This window comes from Lissotriton vulgaris, chromosome 1_2, assembly GCF_964263255.1.
Source record: "Lissotriton vulgaris chromosome 1_2, aLisVul1.2, whole genome shotgun sequence".
Lineage (NCBI taxonomy): Eukaryota > Metazoa > Chordata > Amphibia > Caudata > Salamandridae > Lissotriton > Lissotriton vulgaris.
The window spans coordinates 128,805,157-128,826,405 of record NC_141686.1 but is presented as its reverse complement, the minus strand read 5'-3'; the positions used below and the strand labels follow the sequence as shown (position 1 = coordinate 128,826,405).

Sequence of the window (21,249 nt, the reverse complement as noted above, 5' to 3'; positions counted from 1 at the left end):
ATTGTTTTATATATTCTTGGTTCTATAAATTGATGAAAAGTATCTTTTAATTATGTGGTCTTAATAATGTATGAAATGTAAGCAAGAATTGCATAATGGTTTTAATTGTAAGTATTTTATTAACTGAACAATACATTTTTCATTCATTCATTCATACAACTGTTCTCTGTCTAGAGTGGCGTAGAGGGCAAAATGATCAACTAGATTGGCCCAAACAATCACCAGTGACTGATACTAATTCAAGTACTACTTCTAACACCTTGTCGTTTTTTGAAGAAGTGAGTCTTTCAGCATTCTGCTCTTGATATGGGTTGTTGTGTCAGTGATCTTGAAGGCACAATGAAGAAGAACTAAGTTCTAGTCTTTTTCCTCCTGCATTTCTTCAGCTCACTTGCTGTGGTACTTTTACCTGAAACGTGTGTACAGGTGCCATTTCTGATGGCCTTGTAAGTGATGGAACTGGGTGTGAAGATGATGTAGCTTTGGAGTCAATGTACTTTTTTCATTGAAGAGAAGAAGTGACAAGCTTCAGTATGTAGGATGGATTTGAGAGGTGCTTGTTATGTTCCCTAAACTAAGCCTAAGTAGCAAAATGACCTTTTACCTACATTTGTCCTGCCTTGCTATGCATAACGGTTCTAGCAATTACCTTTTACCTGGTTATGTGCTCAATAAATGTTGATTGGTATCCTTGAAACTAGCCTCCTTTATTACGCATGAGGATTCTTAGTAAAATCCCCAGCATATGACGTACATAACAGGATTAACATACACTCTGCAAAAGTAATCGCTATCTTTATCCTAGGGCGACCAGGCTACTTTGCATAGTTACAATTATTGATTCAGGCTCATCTACATAATCATCCTCACAACACATCAATTGTGGTAGAACCCCCAAGGCTACCTTTTTGGTATAAAAGTACCACAGACAGACACTGAGGTCCCGGCACGCACGCTGAAGCTTCAACACACAGCGGTCTGACATCCCTTGCAGGGGGTCAAACCTGTGACCAAGATGGGGTCCTTCATTCTCTCCCATCAGGTAATGGGGTTTGCTCTTTCCTAGGGGATTCTTAGCTTTAAACCCACATACATGCTAGGTACACTCAGGTACACTTAAGTAGGGTCCGCATCGTAGGAGTACGCTTGATTACTTTCATGTTTATATGCTTTCACACATTAGCTGTTTTAGCACTAGAGTAGAATTCTACCTTTTATTTACTTGGTTGGTGCTTGGAATCTCTTATGTTAGCTTCTGTCTACTGATTGTTGCAGCACATACGTTTTATACTAGAATGACGCTAGTTCAATAAATGCTTATTGAAAACGTACCCATTGTTTATACTGTGTATCTCTCTGAGGATAAGTGAGCACTATTGACTGAGCAAATAGTACAGTACTGTTTCTAAGATCCCTGAAGGGTCAAGGGTTGTCATGTTCGATGGTTGCCAGCAACTATCCGCTCCTTGCTAAGGTTAGGGGGCTTATGGGGCACTGTAAGCTAGCTGGGCTATAGGCTGCAGTGGTGCCCGGAACCAGTCTTAGCCCCAAGCCCTTATGTTGTCCAACAAACGTGCAGATCCTATGTATTTTTTGGAAATACACAACAGCTAGTGTAGTGTCAGAGAGACCATTGAGAACAGCCTTGCCTAGATCCAAGTGCGAGAGGACTAGGGCTTGAACTGCTGTTCTGATGAAAGTTTCGGATAAGTAGAGTTTCTCTTGTTTGAGGATGGACAGGTGATACAATGCTGATTTGATTTTGTTAGCGATCTATTCTTTGAGTGAAAGATATGTGTGTAGACTGAACACACAAGCTTTTGCATTGGTTGCTAGCTGGGGAGAAGCTGTTTAAGTTCATGTCAAATAGCCAGACTTGAATCTGTAGTTGTTTGGTATTGTCTGTGAAAATGAGGAATTCTATCTTTCTAGGGACCAGTTTAATAACTGCATGTTATTCATGTCTGGAACTGAGCCCGGTTCCGAGAACATCAACAGGCTGGGAGATTTTGAGGTTGAGTGTTATCACAGTGCTGCTACAGACATTCCTGTCCAATAACTCAAGGTAGAGAAGTGTCGGGTAAGGTAATCATTAACTTTACAATAGCAAGGACCTTTTAGTCAAGATGAGCAAAAACACACACTTTAGCAGGAAATGTAGAATAAAGAGACGTAAACATATAGTTGTGTGTAAAATTACTAGGTAATGCTATAGCCCTAAGAGAAAAAATGTGTACCACTACGTTAAAGTATACCTATAGACACAGACTAATAAAATTAAAGAAATGTGTCTCTTGACCAGCAAGCATGAAGAGAAATGCTTTTCAATTAAGTGTTTTCTGACAAGAGGTCAGTCATTTTGATGGCAAGAGGTGCCAGAATGTCTACCGCACTGTAGGGGGATTCAAACTGATATCAATATACAGCTGAAACAGAGAAAACAAGATTTTATGACTGCTCCTGACTCCACCGAAACATTAAGGCCTATCTATTGTAACAAGGGTAATTTAGCACACTTTATAGATACAACATTCATAAAACCTCTGAATATGCGACGAGATTATTAGCAAAACCAGACAGGAAGTTTTTGGGAGGAAGAAAGGGTGATTTGCTTTGAGTATGTATTAGCAGGTAAAGATATGAGCAAATCGGGGGGTTATTTTTGACTTGGATAGGAAAAACAACTCTCTTGTGTACGCTACTACTTGATAGATGCAGTTTTTTTACTGTATCAACAGGGGTCGACCTCTAACTAACACATCTTTCGCAGCACACCGAACTGGAAATGCAATCAGATGTGTATAGGTGAGGTGCGCACGAGAGGAGAAGAGCCCTGGATGAAAAGACAGTCCGATACACAAAAGCACCTATCGGCTTCTTCAATTTGGGCCAGTCAATTTGTGGCTACTGATAAATACATTATGTTACTTATTAATAATTATAAGAATATTCTGTCTGTAATTTGTCTGTTTTTACAGCCATAATGTGTCTATTTTTACAGCCCTGAAGAAGTCCCATTATTGTAGGTGCAAAACATGCGTTTCCCACTTTAAGTCACCTCACTGTCTTCAACACTAATTAAATAGCAAAGTAAAGGATACCAGTCTACAACTGAGTAGTATCACGATAGATACACATCTGTTATATTAACATAGAGATTTACATGTATGTATACTCTTTAAAAGTGCCAGGTGACGATCAGAAACAGCGCTCCACCTCAGACAAATTAATAACTTGTGCCATTTTACCTGTTCAAAAGTTGTTCACCTATTGGTAAATGCAGATCACCACTGCAGCCGCTTTAACAAGAACTATTTTTCCAGCTGATACACTTGGCAGCATATACAACTTTTAAGATAGCTCAGCCAAAAAATGTTTTTGCTTTGGACATCTGGGGGCACCCTGATTATCAAAGGTCCAGATCTCTTTTGTAATCTACTCAGCTTTTCACTCCACCATGGTCTATAATATGAGTGTAACTGAGTTTAATTATGGCATCTATTACAGCATAGCACAAATGCATAGGCATGTGCACCTATGTTTATAGATATATAGCCGCATTAAAAATGGGACATAAATTGTGTGTTGATTACCCAGGTTTTCAGTCTTTGCTTCAAAAAAAGTTGGCAACCTTACTGACATGACGTCTAGGCCTTATCCTGGGTCCTGTAGAACGAAGGCAGATGCAGCACTGAGGTTGGAGAGGGAAAGGCTACCATAGCCTTCCGAGTCCCTCTGCTGTCACTCCCCGTCCTACTCCAATTCTTAGCTCTTTAGACCCAGATGGATCAATTTAAATGGTAGTTGGTGCTTGAGCTGAGTCTGGGGGGACACCGGTACTCTCTTTTTGAATAAAGATGAACATAATATGGTACATGGTGGGCAAAGCTCCAACAGAGAGTCCGAACCAGCATTTTACACTCATTTTAAAAGTGACCATTATTTCAAAGGTTTAGAAGTCAATTTAGTGTATTGTACAGTTTAAACAATTTGTGGGATAACAGCTTAAAAACAGTACATTTTTGATGAAAACTAAGCTCAAAATGTTCACCTACATTTTACGGACAGTCCTATTTAAAGAATTGCCCTAATCAACCTCTAACTCATAAAACAGTGGCTTAACTGAGGCGTTTAATGGATCAGCATTTAAATGTCAGAGAAGATCGTCATTCCCACTTTGAATTATTAAAGCATGTGAAGCTCATGTTTCCTCCATCATGTCTATGTTGTAGAAATTATGTGCAAATCACAACAAAACTGCGTCCCATACAGAAATTTAGCTTTTCGTTAAATATTGTGCTTGTTAATTATCCTCTCATGCAGTATCAGAAACACAGCATAAGTGGATATTGCATGTATGCAATATGGTGCATCAGACCAGCTTTAAATTAGGGTATGAGTGTTAAAGGTGCCCTTTGTTCACATGGACACTTTATGGATTATATCGTTTTATTGAAAATTATGCAATCGTTAACATCACACCCACCTACAACCACTGGCCGGCGGGGAGTGTCTCACTCAAAAGCAAACTTTAATAACACTTTGCATGCGTCGGACGGCCCCGGCCGTCCGACGTCACGGTGGGCGTGTGCGGAGGACAGCCGGGGGCCGTACTGACCACGCCAAGTCATAAATCACCCGCACTGCGGCGGGATTTCCGCCGTGGTCAACGGGTTAAAGAGAAAAGGGATGAAGCAAAGTGAACCACATGAACACTTTAGGGTACCAAAAAAAAACACCACGTGTCGAGTCACCCATGGAACCATACTATCTCCTACCCTTTGGTACTCTATTGACAGAAAACATCATTAAGATTAATCAATATGGCGAAGCAACACAAGCCTATTTGAAAGTCTCCTATGCTTCAGATATCCAAACTCTTCAAACACTGCCTGCACATCATCGCAGCCTGGATGTCCAGCGCTTACCTGAAGATCAACCAAACCACGACAGAATTCCTGTTATTTGCCAAGAACAACAAACAAATACAGTACAAACCTGAGCATGGAAGGCTTTGAACCCCAACTCTTCCAAGTCACAGGGATTTACCGTGGACGCCAACCTCAAAGAACATATTGTCAAAATCATAAAGACAGCCTCATACCAGCTCTTTCTTCTAAAAAGAAAGTCCAATCAATTTTTTCAGAAAGTGACTTCAGAACTGATGCTCAAGTCCTCATCCTCTGACATCTGGATTGGCTACCCCCATAGCCTCCCAAACTACACTCTGGCACCCCTTACTGACATCCTACATGCCGCAGCACGTTTCATCCATGGGCAGAAGAAATATGATTACAATATCCCCATCTTGATGGAACTCTATTAGCTTCCTTTCTATTAGCACCATCTTCAAAACCAGCTGCATCATTTACAAGGCCATTACGACTAGCACTGCCGCTTATCATGTAGATAAGCTCACCATGTTTGGTGGCTCTTCGTACACTTGCAGCCAGGATGCCATCATACTGCAGAATAAGTGTAATAAAGAAAAATCAAGATATCATGCCTTTTCCATCTATTCACTAATGATCGGGAATACCATCCTTGTATCCATCAAAACTGCCCTCAACACTGCTCTAATTTAGGAAAGAGTTGAAGACTCACCTCTCTATAGAATACTACATTATATGCATTAATCACCCGAAACCCAGCTTCCGCTCCTGTTACTCATTGACTTAATGATTGTCTTTCACCACCTACAGCACTCTGCTGCCTTTTGGCTAGGTTTGAGCTGTAAAATACCATATACATACATACACCCCATGGATTTTTTTCCAATATATTTGAAAGACTGTGCTAAATTGTTTTCCTGGTTGGAGATAACCTCCCTCCCCTTTTAGGGTTTAGGCTTGTTCACTCAGTGCAAAAGGGGCTGTTGAACACGCATGCCTTTAGTAACACTATTTCTGGTAGATACACTATGTTGCCACAGATTGCTCACCTTAGAATAGCCCCCAGGCGCCATACTGGATCATGAGAATTTTGTATCACTGCCCATGCACGCCAAAGTGACAGAGCAGGCGTTGCATGTAGGTTCCACCCCTAGGCACTGAGGTCAATTCCTTGCCATATTCCTTTCCACGCCCACAGACGTAGAGCCTGAAGAAATAGTTTGTGACAGCGTGCAGAGTTCTAACTTGGGACCTTTTTAAAAGTTAAAAAGAGACCACTCTGTAGAACAGGAACGGGGTAGGTCAGCGAGGTATCTGCGGTATCCACCAGAAAGAGAGTTCCCAAAGGTCAGTTACTTGCTCTTCTGATTGATAGTTACTGCAGATTCCGCACCTCAGCATTGATACCAAAGCAATACCTTCTGGTCAGTGGAGTGGGCTCAACCAGAGCTGAGCAGAATTGAGGGAGTAAAGAGGTCTTCCTGCCAGACGTGGCTGTCGAGGCCCTAGTGCTTTTATGAATGTAGGTAGTCCACACTGCAGCATTGCAGATATAGAGGACAGAGACCATCCTCTGTCAATGCAGTGGTAGCAACCTTGGACCTGACAGAAAGTTCACTGAGGCCTTACGGAGGCTACTTCTTGGCCTTGACAAAGCAGATCTTAATGAAGAGGATTATACACCTTCATGAGGTCCTCTTCTGAACAGCCTTCCCTTCCTTAGATCCAGAGAACCCCCAAAAAGATGATTGTCCACTCAATAGTCCTTGTTATGATTTATATAAAAGCTTTGCACCCTTTTGGGGTCCAATCATTGAGCTGTTCCTCCTCTTTTGAGGTATGAGGGAGGCCAAAGAAAGCTGGTGGGGTGATGGACTGCCCAATGTAGAAGGGAGTCGCAATGTTTGGTAAGATTGTCGCCTGAGTCTTCAGCACCAATTTGATTGGAAAAAATAGGGTGTAGGTCGGGTACACTGACAGTGCCTGAAGGTACTCATGTGATCCTGCCCCCTACTGTTTGGGCATGCTTTGCTGTGTCCAAACTAAACTATAACAAGGGAAGCAGAGATGGAGGAAAGCCACCCCTGTTGGCTTGTGCATTGCCTGATGGCATTGCGTCCACCGCCCGACTGACAGGGCTGTCTACTGCATCTTCAGTCAGCTCTCTGGAAAAGCCCGTAAATTTCAAGAAATGAAGGGGACATTTTTTGACAGGGGTCAAAAGTCTAAAAACCACACAGAAACTCTGCTGTCAAAAACAGGCTCTAAAGGAGAGTCCACCTTCTTTTCAAAGAGACTAGACGCATCGAACAGCACACGCATTGGCAAAGCCAGTATATCACTGGAGTATCTGGTTGAGCTCACCCAAGCACCTCTATGAAGGAAACCGCCCTGTCAATAATGCAGTCTGTGGTATCAAAACTGGCACGGATAACATACTTGGCCACATCCTGCCCGTCATTTATCATCCGAGCTAGAGAACCCCCAAAAATCCTCTAGAACTGCTAGGATGCTTTTGCTAAGCATGTCCCAAGTGCATGCGAGTATTGGCCCTACAGACAGATTGCGTTTCCAGATCACGCTGAGCAAGGAAAACTTAATTTTCCCAGAAGCATCATTCCTTTTGAATTCTCCATCCTGAGGGTTGGTTAGAAATAAGTTATGGTTCATCTCAATGGTCAAGGCCTGCATCTGAAGAAGAAAATCTGGATCACCAGGTGCCGGTCTTTGACGTCTGGCCACCTGCTGGCTAACTGAAGGGCAAGATAATGATTTTGAACAGGTAGCCATTAGAATCCATCATTAAATGGAAGCAAGGGCTCAGATGTTGCTAACCCAGGCTGTACAATTTCCATAAAAATATTTGTTTTAGACTCAATAGAGGGCAGCTGTAGTTCTAGTACATTGGCTTCTATCCGTAATAACACTGCGAATAAGGCACTCTCTTCTGGTAATGGCTCTTAAGGCAAGTCAAACTTTGTCTCAGGGGGATTATCAAGCCCATTGACCTTTTGCAAATCAAGGTATATGGCTTTATGGGGGGGAGAGCAAGCCATCCTCCTCACCATCATCATCATCAACATCCCGGGGTGCAAACAGCAATGGCATAGAATCAGAGTCAGAGCATAAAAGATAATTGAACCTCTGCTGGTGGCTACAAAGCAATAAAGGCACAGGGTTCGCATTACAATGCATGATAACAGATTGTGCTTTTGTAACCCCTCTGCACAACATTGGTCGATCTCTAGCTGGTGTCAGTTCAGGATCTGACATTGGAGTCATGAGTAGATCATCTGCCTGGTGCCGGTGGGGTTGGCATCAGTGTTTGGGTGGTTGGAACTAGTGTGGATCTCTGAGCTGGAGTGGACGTCCGAACTGGAGTCATTATGTGCCCAGAAACAGGTCCCGAGAGGACAGATGGAGCCAAGGAGGAAAATGAATATGCTACTTACCAGTATGCATCTGTTCTTGGCATGTAGGGCTGCTAACATTCATATCTTAGCATTAGATCGCCACCTAGTGTTGGGTCCGGATGATCGCACATTGTTGTCCTGGAAGAGTCTTCGAAGTATCCTGAGATGGGTGGCTCCTCCCCTGGACTACAGTGCGCATGGGCATCGGCTCCATCCCCAGATTGTTTTTCGCCATTGTGGCAGAGGATGGAGTGAAAAGTGTAAAGGATGTCCATGCTAATGATTGAATACAATAGTATATCTGCAGCTGCGACAGGCACCGGGGAGGAGGGTGGGCGATATGAATGTTAGCAGCCCTACATGCCAAGAACAGATGCATACTGGTAAGTAGCATATTCAGTTCGAGGCATGTGGGCTGCTAAATTCATATCTTAGCATAGAATACATAGCAGTCCCTCCATTAGCGGCGGTTGCCCGTGCCAGCTGCAGAAACCTGAAAAAGTGTTTTGAGAACAGCCTGCCCTACAGCCGCTTGCTGTTTGGAATGTACATCAACACAGTAGTGTTTTGTAAAGGTATGTGGTGTAACCCACGTGGCTGCTCTGCAAATGTCCTCTAGAGGAATGTTTCCTAGGAAAGCCATGGATGCCCCCAACTTGCGTGTGGAGTGTGCCTTTGGGGGTATTGTTAAAGTGCGTTTGGCTTTTTGATAACAGATTTGAATGCACTTAACAATCCATCTGGCTATTCCCGCTTTGGAAATCGGGTTGCCTTTGTGTTGTGGTGAGAAGGCAACAAAGAGTTGTTTCGTCTTCCTAAAGTGTCGTGTCCTGTCTATGTAGTACATCAATGCCCTCCGTACGTCTAACGTATGGAGCATTCTTTCTGCCACTGTCTGTGGGTTCTGGAAGAATGCCGGCAAATCGATAGTTTGGTTGAGATGAAAATGTGACACCACCTTTGGAAGGAACTTGGGGTTAGTACGTAGCACTACCCTATTTGGATGAATTTGAATGAAAGGCTCTTGTATTGTGAGCGCTTGCAGCTCACTAACCCGCCTTAGTGACGTAATCGCAATTAGGAAAGCAACTTTCCACGACAGGAATTGCAGTTCACACGAGTGCAGTGGCTCAAATGGTGGTCCCATCAGTCTGGTGAGGACCACATTGAGGTTCCACACTGGAGCTGGCGGTGTTCTTGGGGGAATGACTCGTTTCAGACCTTCTAGAAACGCTTTAATGGCAGGCACCCTGAAGACGGAGAGATGCTGCCTGTTTTGAAGGTAAGCTGCGATGGCGGATAGGTGTATCCGAATAGAAGTGAACGCTAGTTTGCACTTATAAAGGTGTAACAGATAGCAAATGATGTTAGGGATAGATGCATCTAGCGGGTTTATGTCATTGTCCGCACAGTAAATGACAAAACGCTTCCACTTTGCGGCATAGCATGCTCTGGTTGACGGCTTCCTCGCCTCCTTGATGATGTTCATGCATTCAGGAGGTAGGTTGAGGTATCCAAACTCTAAGACTTCAGGAGCCAGATCGCCAGGTTGAGCTGTTGCGGATCTGGATGCTGAATTTCTCCATGGTTCTGCGTCAGAAGTCTGGGCGTGAGGCGCAGTCTTTGATGCGGCACCACTGAGAGTTCGAGGAACGTGGTGTACCAGGCTTGGCGCGCCCACGTTGGAGCAACTAGGATAAGTGTCATCGAGTGTTGCCGTAGTTTTCTCGCCACCAGTGGTATCAGAGGTGTCGGGGGAAAAGCGTAAGCAAATTTGCCTGACCAGTTCATCCATATCGCATTGCCCTGCGATTGGGGGTGTGGGAACCTGGCGGCGAAGCTTTGGCATTTTGTGTTCTCCCTTGTGGCGAACAGGTCTATGTCTGGACGACCCCACCTTTGGAAGTACGGCTGGAGTACCGATGGATGTATCTCCCACTCGTGCATTTGATGGCTGTATCTGCTGAGCAGATCCGCCATCTGATTGTCCTTCCCTGGGAGGTGTTCTGCCATGAGGAAGATGTTCCTCTGAATGGCCCACTTCCACATGCTCTGAGCCAGGTGAGACAGCTGTGGTGAGTGGGTGCCCCCCTGCTTTTGGATGTAGTACATCGCGGTCATGTTGTCCGTCCGGACTAACACCACCTTGTTGCACAGATGTACAATGAAGGACTTGAGCGCCATGAAGATCGCCATCAGTTCTAGATAGTTGATGTGCATCTTTTGTTGCTGCGTCGTCCATAGTCCCTGCACTGTGTAAGCGAGCAGATGAGCTCCCCATCCCTGGAGAGATGCGTCCGTTGTCAGGATAACCTGTGGCACTGGCTCCTGGAACAGTCGGCCCTTGCAAAGGTTGTGTGGAGTCCACCAATGCAGAGAGTTGTATGCCCGACTGGTAACCAACACTAGGTCTGTTAATTGTCCCTGAGCCTGTGTCCACTGATTTGCTAAGCACTCCTGGAGCGGGCGCATATGCAACCGTGCGTGCGGGACTATGAAGATGCAGGAGGCCATCATGCCTATCAACTGCATGAACACTCTTGCTGGCAGTGATTGTCCCGGTCTGAATTTTTGGATTAGAGACTGTATGCCGTCTATCCTGACCTGGTTTGGTTGCGCCTTGGCCGTCAGGGTATTGATTGACGCACCCAGAAACTGCCGGACATGTGCCGGCTGAAGGTGTGACTTTGGGTAATTCAACGAGAAACCCAGGTCGTGAAGGAGATGAATGGTAGTTGACATGTCCGCGGCGCACTGCTGTTCCGACCTGGCTTGAACGAGCCAGTCGTCGAGGTAGGGATAGACATGGATGTTCTGCCTCCTGAGGTGCGCTGCCACTGTCGCCAGACACTTGGTAAACACCCTTGGGGCAGTTGTGACTCCGAAGGGTAGGACTTTGAACTGATAATGCGTGCCCTGGATAGTGAACCTGAGGTACTTCCTGTGGGACGGGTGTAGCGGAATGTGGAAATAAGCATCCTTGAGATCTAAGGTTGCTAAGAAGTCTCCTTTGTTTAACATAGGAAGAATCTGTTGGAGTGTAAGCATGTGGAAATGCTCTGACAGTATGTACAGATTGAGGGGACGGAGATCCAGAATTGGTCTGAGAGATCCATCCTTCTTTGGAATGAGGAAGTACAGGGAATAGACCCCTGTGCCTTCCTCCCCCACTGGCACGAGCTCGATTGCTCCTTTTTGCAGCATCACCAACACTTCCTGCTGCAATAAGTGCAAGTGCTCTGCGGACATAGGCCTTTGCCTTGGTGGAATGTTGGGTGGAGTGGATTTTAACTCTAGACAATAACCGTACTGGATAAGCTGTCGCACCCACCTGTCTGTGGTGATGTTGATCCAGACGGGCAGGAACTGCTGTATTCTCCCCCCGACAGGTGTTAAGTGGTCGGGGGGCAGTGACAGCGAGTCACTGGCTGCTTGGGGCAGAGGAGCGTGAATTGTTGCCTCCTTTGCCGCGTCCTTTGTTGCTGTTTCCCCTGTAGCCCCTCTTGTTTTGTTTGGGGTACGAGGATTGTGCTCCACCTCTAGGGAACTGTGACTGCTGACCCAACTGTCCTCTGGTGACTCCACGGGCACCTGAGCGACGAAAATTATTGCCACGAAACTGCTGTGATTGTAGGGCCCCCATAGATTTAGCAGTTTCAGTATCTTTTTTAATTTTTTCCAGGGTGGTGTCAACATCTGGACCAAACAGTCTATCCGGGTTGACTGGTTGATTAAGTATTGTTGTCTGAATGTCAGGTTTGAACCCTGATATGCGGAGCCACGCCTGCCTTCTGAGCATAACACTGGTGTTAATGGCCCTAGCGGCTGTGTCCGCGGCATCAAGTGCACACTTTATGGCCGCGTTGGAGATCAGTTGCCCTTCTTGTATAATCATTTTGGTGCCCTCTTGAAACTGCGGAGGCAGGTGTTCCACAATCTGCTCTAGTGTGTCGTAATGTGATCTATCATAACGTGCCAGTAGTGCCTGTGTATTTGCAATACGCCAGAAATTGGCAGCCTGCGCAGCCACTCTTTTGCCTCCTGCCTCTAGCACTTTGGACTCCTTATCCGGGGGAGGAGCTTCACCCGTTGATTGGGAGTTGGCCCTTTTGCGTGCGTTTGCGACCACCAGGGAGTCAAGCGGCAACTGTCCTCGAATGTATGCAGGGTCCGCAGGCGCTGGTCTGTACTTTTTTTCAATACGTGGATTGACCACCCTCGCCCTGGTAGGCTCCTTAAAGATGTCCGCAGCATGCTTGAGGACCCCTTTGAGCATAGGCAGTGTCTTTACAGTTTTCTCCGAAACTGCAAAGGTGTCGAACAGAAAGTCTTCCTCAACTGGGTCAGCATGCATGTCCACATCATGATTAGCAGCTGCCCTTTCAATGAGTGCATGAAAACCTGTAGAATCCTCTGTAGGGGACGCACGTGTACTGAAAGTCTGTGGGTCTTGTCCCATATCTTGGGTGCCCTGGTCCCCAATGACATCATATGAATCTGGCTGTGCCTCAGGCTCATTGACTGGGAACGTGTATTGTTCATCTTCACCATAGCCTTCACCTTCAGAGTGGTCTGGAGACGGTGTTGGGCTCCTTCCCATAGGAGGCTGGATAGGTTCCATGAGGCCTGAGGCGTCTTGTGGAAACTTTTTCTTCTTTAGGGGAATGACATAGGATTCCACCGGCTGCGAAGTGATCTTTCTTTTGTAAAGGGTTAACTTCCCCGTGTCCGCATCTATGAAACACTCCGAATCCTCTTCCTGGTCGAGCACCTGACCCGAAGATGGCCCAGCTGCAGAAGATTCCGCCTTCTTTGGCGTCGATTTCGATGAAAAGGCCTTCGGCGCCACTTTTGGCGGTAGAAGGAAGAGGAGTTTACTTGCGGGCTTGACCGGCACGTCTGCCGCCTTCTGCGTCGATGGCGCTGGCGTCGACAAAGAAAAAGCCTTCTCCTTAATTCTTTGTAGTGAAGAAGCAACGAGAGATGCGTCGGTGACCGATGTCTTTGGCACCGACGAGGCGGCCTTGCCGTCGGAAGCGACGTTCCGGTGCTCCTTTGGAGGGACGGACGGCGCCGACCCCGAGTCCTTGGAGCGATGCGCAGATGTCCCCGTTGGAGCCGGGGCTGTGTCGCTTACTTTGGTTGGCTTTGCCGGCGCCGACGCGCTAGTTTTGTGCGTGCCACTCTTCTTAGCGGGTCTCTCCTCCGGCGCCGATTTTGACCTTGTGGAATCGCCGTGTTTCTTCGACTTCTGTGGACCGGAGGTCGACGGAGTCGATGAGGCTGCCGGTGTAGGTGTTTTTGCGGTGACGACCGCCATCTTAGGGACGTTTGAGTCCTTGACTTTCGGTTTCGGTTTTGGGTCGGCCATCTTAGGTGCTGCCGAGACCGTTGCTTTCAGTTTCGGTTTCGAAACCCTTGGCGCAGCAAGTGTGTCCGTGGCCGGGCCAGCAGGCGAGGCCGTGGCTTGCGCTCCAGGGTCTTGGGTAAGGCCGACAGGCGATCCCGCGACCCTCTCCTGATGTCCGTCAACTTCGGGGCATAGCTCGTCCCCTGAGCTATCTTCCGCGGCCCCATAAACCATATTGTCGTCCCCTACCTCGTCGACGTATTCAAGGTCTTGATCCACGACTCCGTCGTCGTCATATTCCGGATCGGCCTCGACCTCCGTCTCGGGCGGGGAGATTTGAAGATGATGGCTCTGGTCCTCGTCTTCTTGGTCGTCGAAGATGTTTTCTGGATCCGGGGCCGCCTGTTTGGCCACAAGGCGCACCGCGCGCCGAATCGTGAGAGTCTTCTTCGACCTGAAACTCGCACAGGCCCTGCAACTGCCTTCGTCGTGGTCCGGCGAAAGGCATTTATTACAGACCGGATGCACGTCTATGTGTGGGTATTTAGACCCACAGAGCGGACAGAGTTTAAACGGACTCCGCTCCATGTTGGGAACTTGTTGTCGAGTCGCGATGAGAAGGCCTCGATGTCCGAAGAGTGTTACAAACTCCGCTGAATCCGGCTCCGAGAGACGGAAGAACTCGAGACCGTACGCAAACAATACCGACGTAAAGAACCCAAGCCTTTTGGCCGTAAAGATTGATGTTTATTCGGTTCCGACGGAGAGACGTCGAGACCGCATCCGAACCCAATGGCGGAAAAAAACAATCTGGGGATGGAGCCGATGCCCATGCGCACTGTAGTCCAGGGGAGGAGCCACCCATCTCAGGATACTTCGAAGACTCTTCCAGGACAACAATGTGCGATCATCCGGACCCAACACTAGGTGGCGATCTAATGCTAAGATATGAATTTAGCAGCCCACATGCCTCGAACTTACATTGGTATCCCGACCGGAGGCCTCTGGGGTTCCTGGGGGCCCGAAGGCACACCACAAGGAGCCGGAAGAACACTGATAGTTTGCAGCATGGCCTCCTTAAAGGCTTAGATCTGCTGTGGGGTCAACGATGACCAGGGAAACTCAGGACAAGTTCAGATCAACTCCATGGTCAGTGACCTTGACGGAGTGCAACTGAGAGTGTGACGCTCTTGAGCATTGTCTTCTGAGCAAGACTGGCAGGATGGGGTTAAGTACAGCGTGACTTTTCTATGCTTGCACTTAGACTTGAATTTCAACTCACCAGAAGACTTCAAGGGGGAAGTGGAGCAGTCACAGTAACAGCCCATGACCGGGACTGGGACCAGGCCCTTAGCTTGGAACAGGATTGTGACTTTGTCTTGTGTTTGGTGACATATGTAATCACCTCCCAGTCTCGAATCTACTTCGGATGCATAAGGACCCACTTATCACTTAACTCCGAGTCATGTCTGGAGCCCAGGCACCAAACGCACAACTTGTCAGGCCAGTTACCAACTTGTGCTTCCTGCAGTTGTACCACACCTTGAATTCTGTTGTTTCCGGTGGGGGGCACTATTCACTAGCACAATGTGGATAAAGTTTTAGAGTCATCGAAAAGAACAACGTACTTACTTTCGGTAACGCTGTTTCTGGTACAGACTATCTAGCCGCAGAATCCTCACTTTTTGAATGTTCCAAAAGCGTCAGACTGAATCCATAAGACATTTCAGCAACACCCAGGCATGCCTGATAGCACTGAGCAGCTCCACATCAAAGCTGTTCTGCTCCAGAAGTGACGCGAGGAGCCTATATAGGTGCTACCCCGGCCCTCTGACATCAGTTGCTTTTGACCCTGTCCGAGCTACTAGACCGTACGCAGTGTGCAGATTGCTAAACTTGGGATCTTATTAACATGTCGAGTCAAATCATAGAATGGAAAGGATGGAAGGGTCAGTGAAGAAACTGGGGCTAGATAGAGTCTCTACAAGGAAGAGTGTTATCGAAGGTAAGTAACTAAATTCATCTGACAGAGACTTCTAGCAGCAGATTCCTCACCTTTTGAATAGATACCAAGGCGGTACCTATTTGGTAGTTTGGTATTTGGTAGCCTAGTCTCACAGGACCACATGGGTAAAATGCCCCTGCTGGCAACCCTGACAGTCTGGACAATAGTGCTTCGTGAACATATGAAGGGACACCCAAGTAACTGCCTGGCAGATGTCTAGGACAGGGACCCCGCATGCTAACACAGGATTTTGCAGCTTTGGGATTGGTGGAATGAACATGCAGTCCCTTCTGAAGGTTGCTTTTTGGCCAATGTACGGAAGATCTTAATGCAGAGCACGATCCGGCATGAGATGGTTCTCTTATGCATTGCCTGCTATGCCTTGCTTTTTGTCCAGTGGGCCCCACGAAGAGCTGATCGTCCACCCAGTTGTCTTTGGTAAGATCAGTGTAAAACTGAGAACTCTTCTGAGATTTAAGCAATGGAGCCTCTCCTCCTCCTTAAAAGGGTGAGGTGAAACATAGAACACAGGCAGGGTTGATGGTTTGGCCAACGTGGAATGGCTTCACAACTTGTGGCGGAAAGGACGCCTGAGTCGGCAGAGCCAGTTGTCTGTGAAGAAGGAGGTGTATGGTGGTTTGACACAAAGAGCATGAAGCTCGCTCACATGCTGTACCGAGGTAATGGTCATAAGGAACATATTCTTGACTGCAAAGCACCTGTAAAGGACAGCTTTGGATAGGTTCAAACAGAATGTGCATCAGGTAACAAAAAAAAGCATCACATTCAGTGACTCAAAAAACAAGGGATGATCTGGAAACCTTAAGGAGGCTGGATGGCCAGTAAGATAACCTTATCTATGCCCAAAACCAAACATGTGAAAAGTTAATTTTGAGAAGATTTGAATAAAGAAATTCCTAGAAAACCACATGAATGAAGTCTGTGCATCCCATGATTCAACTGATATGTATTATATATTTATAAATGAGAAACTGTGTGTGCTGATCATCCTTATGTAATAGTATTATGGAGTAGGACTCCTATGTCGAAGAGGCTGATCTTCCTAATGTGGGCATCACATAAGTTTGACTAAATTCACTAAATGCGACAAGTGCAATTTTTCCTGCCTCAGTCCCATCACTTGTAAATCATTCAATACCCAAAGACAAACCTTGCTGGGCAAGAGAAAAAACAAATAACAGTATGTAGGTAACTTATCTTGGAAGGGGACTATCTGGCCCAACGTCAGGCATATACAGTTTTTGTCCAGTTTTTGATGCCTGGCTGCAAAGATGACATCCACTAAAACTGGAGGGAGTTGGAAGGTGTTCAGCTGTGAAGGTGGAAACTGAGAAGGCCAGGGTGTGGAACCCTGACCTGGTGACAGTAGGTAAGGGGCAGCCTGATCGGACGACATATGCTCAAGATCAGGGGTTTACCATACTCTCTATGCCCAATTCGGACCCACTAGGATGCCATGGGCCCGGTCAATCCTTATCTTCTTGAGTAGGATTACTTTATTTGGAAAAGCATACAAGTGTCCCGAGGTCCACTCAAGGTGGAACAACTCTCCGAGTAAGAGATACGTTAGAAACTCCAACGCCCAGAAGTGGTGACATTGCATGCTCTCTACGGTGGTGAACAAATTGAGCAAAGGTTTTCTCCATTTGCGGAGGAGACCTTGCTCCGCATCCAATGTGTAACTACCATTCGTGATCTGCTAGGCATCGATGGCTGCTCTTGTCGGTCCTGGCGCTCAAAGATGCTGCCAGGTGGTTCACTATCAAAAAAATGTCTTGGCTGTTCATCCATTTGTAGAGGAGCTAAGCCTCTTGGTACAGAGTCTGTGACCCCACCCCACCTTGTTTGTTGCAGGGCCACATGGGGGTGGTATCATTTGTCAGCACCTGCACCACACTCCCTTTGATGGATGGAAGGGAGGCTTTTAATGCCAGTTTATGGCCTTCAGCTCCAGAAGGTTTATGTGGAGATGTGACTCTGCAAGAGACCACTCTGATCTCCACCTCTCCCAGATGGCGGCCTCAACCGAGAAGTGATACACAGGTCACCACAATGAGCTCTGGGTGGGAAAGAGAGAGGAGTTTGCCGCTAACCCAATCGAGGTCCAGCGACCACCACTGTAGATCTTTTGCAGTCTCCTCTGAAATCTGAACGTGGTCTGAGAGGACCCTTGATGTTGGGCACACTGAGACTTCAGATCCCACCTCAGAGTTGCATATGCCAATATGCAAGCAGCAGGATGCAGGAGGCCTCCAGTCCCACTACCCTTAAAGTCAACCTCACTGAAATCCAGGACCGAGGCTGGAAGATCCAAACCATACCATGAATGTCCTGGCCTCTCTTTTCCGGAGAAAAGATGCAAAACTGAACTGTGTCCAGAATGACTCCAATGAAAGGTAGCATGTGAGAAGGAGACAGGTGTGACTTTAGTTAGTTGATAGTGAACCCCAAAGATGACCGAAGGTTGCCCGTAGTCTGGAGGTGGTTGATAACTGGATGAGGCGAGCCCGCCTTGAGCAGCAAGTCATTGAGTTAGGGAAAGAGTGACATCCCGAAGTCGGCATCGGTGTCAATGTGCCTGGGGCATGCGAGGGTTGTAGCATAAGAAACAGAGCCAGGAGAGGATCTGGAGTTAAGATGCTTTTAAAGGGCCCACCTGGTGCAGAAGGCGAACCCGCCTGCAGTATTCCAGGTAGAGATTCTTTTGGCTCCATGAGGCCTGAGGGCACACTAGAGGGAGTTTGCAGAGATCTGAAGAGATGCAGCATGACAGTACAGAACTCTTCGATCTGACGAATTGTGGATGAAGGCCCTGGAAACCTTGGTTGTGCCAGAAACAGCTGTGGAATTGCTTCCAAAGTCAGTGGAGAGTAGTGGAGAGGCGTGGACCCGCGGTCAGGGCAGCTGACTTTGGAGCACATTGCTCACGGTTTGATCCCCGGCGGCAAATCAGCTCAGCACCATGTGACTCTGGGCAATAGCTCACTTAATTTTCACAAAGGCCCCCAGCGCCTTGAGCCCCATAAGGGTGAGTAGTTCGCACTTTACAAATACTGGATTTTAGATTTGTTTAGATGATTTTGGGAGTGAGATCGACAAGGATAGCACTGCACCCATGTCTGATCATGCAAAGGCGACTTTATATATTTTTATATTTACCTGAAGACTTGGAGCACGATAAGGACAGATCCCTGGAGTGGCTCCGTTGTCTCCAGGAATGGATGTCGGACCGAGAAAGAACCATGGACACCGTGCATGATTTGGAATGGTCCCAAAGAGGACGTTTTTTGTGCTTGGTGACCGATTTGCGTCACATTCCTCGATGGCCTTCGGGGTCATCGTTCGCAGTCTCCCCAAGCACCATAGGCACACCTAATAGAATGTATCACAAACTTTTGTTTGCGACAGTCCCAACAGGGCTTGAAACATAACGTTTTAGGGGTTGACATCCCTTGTAAACTAAAACATTTTGGAAAAAATCAAGGTAAGTCTCAGAGAGACTTGGATCTCTAGATCCGTTTTTGTTGGCACAGGAAGAAAGATACTGAGGCAAGTGCAGAGGTGACACCTATACAGGCTCCCCACGTCATTTCTGGAACTGAACGGTGTTGGTGCACAGCCACACGGCATCACCTTTTGATGCACCAAGGTACTGCTGATAAATCTTCTGATTCCATTTTGACACCTGGGAAAATATTCGAAAGATGAGGAACCTGCAGTCAGAAGTCTCTATCAGACACCCGACATGCGGGGCAGCCAAACCGCCGCTGCCAGTGTCATAGCGTCTGAGTGGAGAGGCGAGGGATGAAAGTAGAGGGCAGAAGGAAAAGAAAAAAGAAAAATAAGTAGCTTACCTGGCTTTCACATCTTTGCTCCTCCTGATCTTTTTCTCCACTCCAGCATGGGCCCAACCAACTCTCTTAACCAATTCCCTCACTGCTCTCATACTGTGAGAGCAGTGTCAGGATTGGATGGAGCAGGCTGGCTTGATGCTCCTTTAGGCCCTGCCGGCCTGTGTTTGGTCTCCACCCAGCTGTCTAAGACAGCTAGGTGTAGAGCATCAAAGTGTGCATGTCACTTTGGCCAGTGCAAGACAGACGGCCAAAGTGACATGCGCACTTTGGAGCAACCAGCCAGCCACAACTACTGTCAGAGGACATGCCCGCATGTCTCTGGGCTCGGGGAAGGCTGGCTGCTGCAGTGTGGTGGTGTGCACATTGGAAAAATAAAATAGCAATTAAATCTCTTCATTGCCATTTTAGTTTTCCTGCGAGGCTTGCAATAGGCGGGGGGCTACGCTCCCCCACCCAAATGAAGAAACCGCCACTGGACAAAGTTGGGAGCAGAACTCCAGATTCAAATCAGAAGGTGCAGAAAGAAAGAAATTAGAGTCAGGGTGCAGGGGTGGCACTTACATGTGGGTCCGCTCCATCATTTCCTCGGAGGTATGAAGCCAGAGTGGAGCCGTAGAATGCCACGCGGGAGCACTGCTACAAAACTCTCCGCATACAGTCTGGTGCCAGGGAGATATTCTAAGATGAGGAATCTGCAGTTAGAAGTATCCATCAGAAATTAAATATTTTGCCAGGACTAGTTGTAGTTCTAAGTGTGGCCTTGCCCTCTTTTACTTACGGAGCTTACCAGATTTATGGTAATCAGGAAGACACTCAAATTCAGCTGCAAATTGGACATCCCATACCCTTGACTGAGCTATCAATGACATTTATATTGATTTGACGCATGTTTATAGTGTACCATACAGTATTAGCCATCCTGATTAAAAGTTCCATGAACACCCCAATCTCCTTTTCAATCCCCATACATGTTACTGTAATTGGTGACACTCACTCATTCAGCAGTGGCATGGATGTCCTTCTTTTGCTTTTCTGCACCATGTTAGCCTGATTCCGGAGGGAGATTTGGATAAGGGAGGGGTTTAGACGGCAAGGCTCGCCGTCCACCTGCATTGGAATGGCCTTATACGTAAGTAACGTCACCTCCCGGCACTGGTGCAGCCTCTCTCCATGGCCTCCAACCTGAAGGGCAGCCTGCAAAATCATATAAGTCATCCATAGCTTAGTGCACTGGATTTCAAGGGGTATCAGCATAACATCTAACTTTGAAAAGCAAAAGACATAAAATGTTAGAGGCAAAAGAAGGCGTATCCTGAATCTCCACTTTACTTTTATTACAAGGATATTTTTGTGAGTTAAAAAAAAATGAAAATAAGAATACATTCATTCGAACAGTGGTAAAGTTACCCAGGCACATTGAAAATTGATGGATGCACATTAATAAGCATGCCTGTGCTATGCAACCTAGCATTCTTTCCACTTCCCCAATGAGCTGTTGGTACATATAACATACATTATGTGCATTTAAAGTTAGTCCTTGAGAAAAGAAAAGTAAAAAAAAAAAAAAGCTGTAGCCATATAAACAGAACAGCAAATAAGCCTTCATTACTACTGCTGAGAATATCCAGTCTTAACAGTATTGCAAGATCCACTGTAACTATGCATAGAAGGAGTGTTTCACATGGAAACTGCATCTCCTGCAAGTAGAAAAAGT

The 21,249-nt window shown here is 46.7% G+C and overlaps 1 protein-coding gene across 2 annotated transcripts in view; it reads right to left on the bottom strand.

Annotated features, from left to right (window-relative positions):
* DGKI (diacylglycerol kinase iota) overlaps positions 1 to 21,249 on the bottom strand; it is a 689,048-nt gene that overhangs the window by 373,266 nt on the left and 294,533 nt on the right. Inside the window, exons 20-21 of one of the 2 annotated variants that reach the window (XM_086952973.1) lie at positions 20,530 to 20,729; positions 20,097 to 20,213 (exon numbers count right to left, since the gene is read on the bottom strand). In XM_086952973.1, the coding sequence (XP_086809099.1) occupies positions 20,097 to 20,213; positions 20,530 to 20,729 (317 nt within the window). The remainder of the gene's footprint in view (positions 1 to 20,096; positions 20,214 to 20,529; positions 20,730 to 21,249) is intronic. The other variant, XM_086952974.1, reaches the window with a different exon arrangement.